Genomic DNA, 7379 nt, shown 5'->3' on the forward strand with positions numbered 1-7379 from the left:
GAATGTTCCTTGCACTAGCCCGCTGGTTTGAATTGAATCTTTGTGGCCTAATCAATGGTCTTATTGGATTACTGGCCACTGCTGTGTTCAGAGATATTGTTTCACTGACAATGAAAACAGCAAAGAGTTGGTGGCTGGGTGGGTGGGTAGTGGGTTGGAAGGCGAGTGGTGGAGAGAGGTAGGGGCCATTTCAGGGGTATGCGTGCATGAGAGAGAGCGTAGGCAGCCGAAGCACTAATGACAAGTTTTGTTCCCCTTTTTTGTCTCCTTCAAATATGCAGGTTAAGATTGCGAGAGCTGAAGATGGCTTTTAGGGTGCAATCATTTGAATACTGAAGGACCTCGCTGGGCTTTTCTCTTTGACCGAATCACATGATGACACAGGAAACTTAAACACAATTCTCATTTAAGAGGAGCCCAGCATTGTTGTGGTGATCCGGCTGGCTAAGTCATCATTGCCTTCATAAATTTTGCTATGTGTGGATTTTTTCATTACCCTTTGTTAGCTATCTCTCTCACACTCTGTCTCCCTCTCTGGCTCACTCCCAGTTTCTCTTGCCTACAACAGCGTAGTGACAAGATCTGCACGTTGCAGAATTCCACTGATTGGAGAGAAAGCCAACGGGAAAAATGAGATCAAAGTTCACTGACAGGCTGCAGCAACAAGGTACGCTGTAAAAAGTCAGTGGGACAAAATAACCAGCCGCGTTCTGGCACCGGAAGAACGACGTGTCCGGGAACTTTTTTGGGCTCCGGTCGACTCGTACCTCTGCGATTGTGTGCGGGAGGCTTGGTTGCGAGACAAGACCAATCATTTGTCTTGATACCCTGCACTGAGAGCAGGCAAACTGAGGGGGACGGAACGAACAAACCCCTCTATCAAGACCTGATCTATTTCCCCAAACAATTTTGTGTATTCATGAGGTTACGCAAATGTGGAGGCAGCAAAATTACCGTAATCAATTGAAACAGGCAGTGCGCATCCATGGCTCTGATTATTTGGAGATCATCTATCAGCCTGATGGCTGTGTAACGAGGAAAGGGGGGCATTGAATTACTATTGAGATTTACTGAGAAGTCCATGATCATTGGGCAAGGGAGTTTGGTCAGTGATAATAGGACTCCTTGGTCTGGCGGCGGCGGAAGTATTTCTCCAAACATTAGATAGCTGACTCTGCACTGCTGAAAGGTGCTGTTTTGAAACTAAAACCCATAGTGTCCGGACAGGCTGGTGAGCTGCATTCTCCATAATCTCCTTTTCCCCCCACCTGACAAAGGAAAATCAGAGGTGGACGAGCGGCGGCTCTAAGAGGATAAACTGAGCATGGAGGTCAGATACAACCAAGAGACTGAAGGGATGGTGCTGAAGAATGGACTAAAGGAGGGGAAAGATGGCAAGGACTCCCAGGGCAGCCTGACCAAAAGCTTCCTCAAGGACCAGCAGGACTCCTTTGCCCCCTCCGGGACCGTGGACACTTGTGACAAGAACAGAGGGAGCACAGGAGACCCAGACTACTGTCGGAGAATACTTGTTCGAGGTAATGTTCGTCCTTTGATTTCTAAGCTGTTATCAGTCTGTCGCACTCAGATGCATTTGACAAATTTGAAAAATGAGATTATCTTGAAAAAAAGTTGTAAAACAAGCTCCGTAATGTCACAGTGTGGTCGTTTAGTTCATTAAGAGGACGCCGACCGCTCATCAGCCTTTATAGATCGGAAGCACTTTACTGAACTTTAAGCCTAACACCAGAAGGTTTTTCTTTTTTAAAATATAGTTTGATAAACTCACTTCTTCTTATTTTATTGCTCCAGGATTAAAAATGTAAGAGAACTGAATTATCTGCTGTGTTACATGCACATGCTTTTTTAAGACAATGACAAAACGTTTAGAATTAATATTTTAACATTAATTATTGCAACGATTTTAGGATTTGCTGTTAAAATAAGCAGATTTAAATGTGCCTTCCCAGGTATATCCCCTATATTTTCAGAGTTATAAAGATGAGTAATCAGAGGGAAAATACGCACACACTTTGTTATTATTGCTATTTAACATCAACAAATGATGCATCGCATTAAATGCATGAGAGAACAGCTAAGAGTGTCACTGTGTGTTTTCTGTCACGAGTGTTGGAAAACAAATAATAAATATAATACCTACACAAAACCACTTGTTTAATAAATGTAAAAAAGCACATTAAGGTTTTCAATTAAAATATTTTACTCTATAAATAAAATTATACAACAATTATTTATTCATTTTTTCACAGCATAATCTGAAATAATAGAAAACATAAGCAGACTGTAAAGATATGTTTTATTCTTTTGTCTTTTGTGCAGGGTCGTGTGAATGAAAAATAAATAGGCTCACTTTGATTTAATGTTTTTTATTATAAACTTAAATTAAATGTTCAGTTTTCTGCAAAGCATTTCACAGTCACACTGATGAAAAGAAATCATTTGGAGTACGTCACACTTCAATGTTACTCCGAATGCACCTCCACTCCTGTGGCTTTATGAAATATGATTCTAGTAATAATAAATCAAATTATATTAATAACTGAGATGATGTCAAATCTGTCTTCATTGTGTCCTGTTGCCTCTGTGAATTATTTTGCTGCTTGTTGCAGATGCTAAAGGCTCCATAAGAGAAATCATCCTGCCCAAAGGTTTGGACTTGGACCGGCCGAAGCGTACGCGCACCTCCTTCACTGCAGAGCAGCTCTACCGTTTAGAGATGGAGTTTCAGAGGTGTCAGTATGTGGTTGGAAGGGAACGCACAGAATTGGCCCGTCAGCTCAACCTCTCTGAAACTCAGGTATGCACCCAGCAACGCCGCCATGGATTTAAACAAAGTGTCTTTATGCACTGAACCATCAGCTTTTTCCTGTTAGCGTTTCAGCACGTAGGAAGGTGGATGTAACCACATAATTAAATTAATTTCAGTTCATTTTCAAGCACATGAAATTATAACATTAATTATGACTCAGAGGCCATTTACTGTTTATTTAAGTTGGAATTTTTTTGTGTTTTAAGGAGATATTTTTACACATAATTACACTTTGATTGTGAAACATGATTTTCATGCTGGTCACTGGTTTGCATGCTTCATGGAAAAAAATCTTCAACCCACAGTAACCATTAAAAATCATATCTAAGCAGTTGTAACTTACTGTTTTAGAGAGACCCCAAAAACATTTGATTTGAGCTTCTAATAAAAAATGAAATTCAAATAGAGCAATCCTGTGTTTACTGTCTGACTGAGATGTGTGCTGGCCGTAGGAAAGCTCACGATTTGTCTTCATGCTGTACGTGTGGGGTCAGCACAGGTTCATGTAGTGGGTGAACTGTGTTTGCTCTTTGTACCAGATTCCACAGCGAGTCACTCCGGCGATCCCAGCCTGTTTCAGCGCCTGTGGCTCGTCTCTGGGATTTTTAACACCGGTGCTGTCGGGACCTCAGTTTGCACTTTGTGTTAATGTGGTTTTTGCCACAGCTGAATGAACTTGACCTTGAGAAAAGGCCGGCAAGAGGTCATAATTAGACACAACTAACAGCAACGGCTGTGCATATTTTAACCTAGCTGTGTGTTAACATTTTAAATGTTTTACATTTTCATTAGAGCAACACAACCACTGTTCCCCACGCGCAACTATTCATTTTCTCATATAAACGTCAGACAGAAAACGAACTTATCAATGCTTAGTTTTCTGGAATGAGACTCGGCTGTGTGCAGCAGTTTGAAGCTCCAGTTTCACATCTTTGCACTGAGTCCACTCAGGACACCACCTTGTTCAGTCTTTATGTTGTGGACGGAGATTATTGGACAGAGCAGTGGCGTTTCTTCACTTTGTGTAAAGAATTAACCCACAGACTATAGCGAGGAGGGAAAGTATTCACGTGTGGAGTAGCACCAGGACTGAGCTGGGCGCTTGCTGATGATTGGTACGTGTATATTTTGCTCCTTACTAAAATAGTCTCATGTGTCGGCTACATTTCATATTTTAAATTATACGGCTTATTAAAACGGAACTATTAAAATGTCACATTAAATAAAATGATGGATAAAAGAAATGTAAATATAATAAAAATGGACGAAAGGCGTAATTTATTGTGAAAGTACAACAGCGAGCCTATATTAAGCACCGTGAGGTAAATATAAATACATAAATAAATAAATACATAAATATTTATTTATTACATAAACATTTTATTTAATAAATCATAAATCAAAATGAATTAAAAATGGAATACTTGCTAGTTTAACCAGTTACAGCAGTAATATCCTCAGGCATGGAAATACATTTTTCCTGCTGCAGATTTCACTTTCACAGTTTTCAATAAATCTCTAAAATGTTAGAAATATATTTTATTATGACTAATTTATTTAATTCAAATTAAGCTGAACATTTTCTGTTCATCACATATTATTTTTAAGGGGCAAAAAGTGTCACTGTCAAATATTACATTTAAGATTTCTTTCATTTGTCTGAGGATATTTCGCGAAGTTTCGCCTTCATTTCCAGGGTCGGTGAATCCTGTGGTGGTAATAAAAGAAGTCGCTGAAGTCATTGCAGTTAATTATCCCCACTCTGAGTGAAGATACAGAGAAACAAGTATGGAGCAGGTTTACTGTGAATGTGGTATTCAGGCTTTTGTTTCCATAGAAATATGTTGAGATTTTAAGCTCTTAATGTTAATAGGAGGCTATTTTAAAGAACACAAATGCTGACGAGTCACGTTCAGAATTGAGCAGCTGGTTATTAATCTTTGTGGGTCATTTATTTTCCAATAAATAACATCGCAGCGCAGCAGTCAAACATAATGGGCAGATTCCCATGTTTTTGTTCACCGATGGCTCTGTTGGGTCGTGTGTGGTTTGTGCCACGTTTGACTGAATCACCTGTCGGTTAGTCTGCATGACTGAATGGAGTCACTGTATTTTGTGGTCATTGTCTGTGCTTATTAAAATGTCTGCACTTATATGGCTGTTACACTTTAGCACGGCTGTAACGCTGCATCTGCACGGGGGAAGGGAAGGCAGCTGCCGCTGTACTCTGTGCAGACGAGCTGTTTTAGACTTCACACAGCAGATATCAGTGAATATTAGTCTTTCTTTCATTTTATACCAGCACACAATATTTATATATTCATGCACAGGATTTGGATCTGTGAGCATGCGCTCTACGTATAGCACAGCCACAGAGGAACTGCATATGATTATTATTTCTCATAAGGCTCTCTCTTTTGTGTTTGAATCTAGGTGAAAGTCTGGTTCCAGAACCGCCGTACTAAGCAGAAGAAGGACCAGGGGAAGGACTCTGAGCTGCGTTCGGTAGTTTCAGAAACAGCAGCCACCTGCAGTGTCCTCAGACTGCTGGAGCAGGGCCGGCTGCTGACGCCTCCCGGCCTGCCGGGCCTCCTGCCTCATTGCGGCGGCGGCACTCTGGGCTCTGCCCTGCGGCCGCCCTCCATGGCCATGGCCAGCAACGGCAGCAGTAGCAGCAGCAGTAGCGGAGGAAGCACCGGCACAGCAGGCGGCAGCCCCCCGCTACCCGCCGTCACCAGCTCAGGGACAGTGGCAAGCTTGCAAAGCTCACCGGCAGCTCACAGCCTTTTCAGCTTCCCTATGCCCTCCTTACTCAGTGGCGTCGCCACCCGCATTTCCTCCAACCCCCTCTCCATGGCGGGCTCCCTGGCTGGAAACCTGCAGGAACTTTCTGCTCGCTACCTGAGTTCCTCTGCCTTTGAGCCTTACTCGCGGACCAATGGCAAAGAATCCATGGACAAGAAAATCCTGGAATAATGTTTTTACATAGACGGAGTCCTGTTTCCTCAGGACACGTGCCGGTTATTTTCCTTGGCTGTTATTGTCATTTTCTGGTTTCGAGCTGTCTCTTCATCTGTCTGTGTCATGTTTTGTAGCAGTTCATGTATTCCAGTTGCGCATCTGGCGCCTTGTACAAGGAAGCAAACATAAGCTCGTCTTAACAAAGAAAAGGTGGCAGTGGGGAGATTTTGCACAAGAAGTTCATAAAGGACTTTATAAAAGAGAATTAGAGAGATATACACTGGGAGAGTACTAACAGATGTCTTTCTGTTAATAAACAAATATTTAGTCCAAAAACCAACTATATACTGAAGCGCGTAGAGAATACAGCTGCTACTGTGGTGCATACAGGCTATGGCAGGGCGCTGAAGACTGGTGACGAGAACTGTAAAGTTATGGTGATGTTGTTGAACTGTGTTCTTTGATTGTGATGGGTAGGTGCGTGTCAGAGCAGTGAGTAGATATAGACAAACAACATGAGACGTCAAACACCTGAGCAGCAGTTTGTGTCATCCTGATAATTCAGCGCTTTTAAAATTTTACCTTAGCAAGGCCAATTTCCTGAAATAGAATTAAAGAAGGGGTCGAGTGTGCGATTACAGGCCAGAGTGAAACCCAGGCGATCAGAGATGCAGATGTGTCATAAGAGCATCTTTTGTAAATCTGTATTATCTTTGAACCAAAACAGAATCCCGAACAATGTCGTCATACAGCATGAGAGCTGTTCACACACACACATATATATAAGTGTGTGTGTGACTGTAATTCCACTACGAGTTCTCCAGGTTCTGGTGTACAGTTTCTGTTGCGTGTTGGAGCTGAGCACAGGTACGAGCTACTGAAAGGGAGAAAAGGCTTTTCAGCTGAAACTGTTTGCTTTGTTGAACGCTACAAGGTAACAGCTTTTTCAATCATTAAGACAACCTTTCCTGTGCAAAATTTCTTAAATCCACAGCCTTCAGAAAAGATTAAGGCCGATGATTCTTGTGGAGACTGAATGAAATTATTGTAGTACTCAAGTACTGGAAATGCAAAATGTACCTTAAAGTTGTTATTTTATTGTAAATTATTTACTTCTGTAATTAATAGATTATTAGTATATCTGGAAAATAATGAATGAATGAATGTATTAGCAGGGTTGAGGATTCAATCAAAAGCTCTTTGGTGCTGTTGTTGTGAAATATCTTGAAATTTGTGAAACGTGTGGTTCAAATGTTGATATATATTATGTATACGGCTGCAGACAAAGACAAGTGTGTTTTTTTTCTTCCATACATGTTGCTATAAATTAAGTTATGATAAATCTCATGACTGTCATACCTCCTCTACACGCGCCTGATGTGATGCTTGCTGATGTTGTTCCCACTAATCATTTGACTGGAGGGAACAAAAGCTATGAAGCAACACAGTGGACTAACGTGTTGCAGTGACAGTGTAATTTTATTAGGGCTGTACAGCTATTTATATAAGCAAACGTTTTATTAACTTTGTACAAAAGATATCAGAAACAGTAGAAAAAACTGCCTTTTTTCCTTTTTCCAAACTCTAA

At 41.2% G+C, this 7379-nt stretch overlaps 1 protein-coding gene across 1 annotated transcript; it reads left to right on the forward strand.

The window, feature by feature from the left end:
• The first annotated feature begins 209 nt into the window (after positions 1 to 209).
• vax1 (ventral anterior homeobox 1) lies at positions 210 to 7158 on the forward strand. The gene is made up of 3 exons (XM_026189017.2): positions 210 to 1538; positions 2631 to 2818; positions 5264 to 7158. Exons 1-3 carry the CDS (start codon positions 1325 to 1327, stop codon positions 5804 to 5806), a joined length of 945 nt encoding a protein of 314 aa, XP_026044802.1. The 5' UTR covers positions 210 to 1324; the 3' UTR covers positions 5807 to 7158.
• The last annotated feature ends 221 nt before the right edge of the window (positions 7159 to 7379 follow it).

The sequence above is a fragment of the Astatotilapia calliptera genome, chromosome 13 (assembly GCF_964374335.1).
Source record: "Astatotilapia calliptera chromosome 13, fAstCal68.1, whole genome shotgun sequence".
NCBI lineage: Eukaryota > Metazoa > Chordata > Actinopteri > Cichliformes > Cichlidae > Astatotilapia > Astatotilapia calliptera.

Coding starts and splice junctions, on each gene's coding strand:
- vax1 (XM_026189017.2), top strand. CDS start 1,325: ATGGAGGTCAGATACAACCAAGAGACTGAAGGGATGGTGCTGAAGAAT. Junction 1,539..2,630: donor TCGGAGAATACTTGTTCGAG/GTAATGTTCGTC, acceptor TGCTTGTTGCAG/ATGCTAAAGGCTCCATAAGA. Junction 2,819..5,263: donor TCAACCTCTCTGAAACTCAG/GTATGCACCCAG, acceptor GTTTGAATCTAG/GTGAAAGTCTGGTTCCAGAA.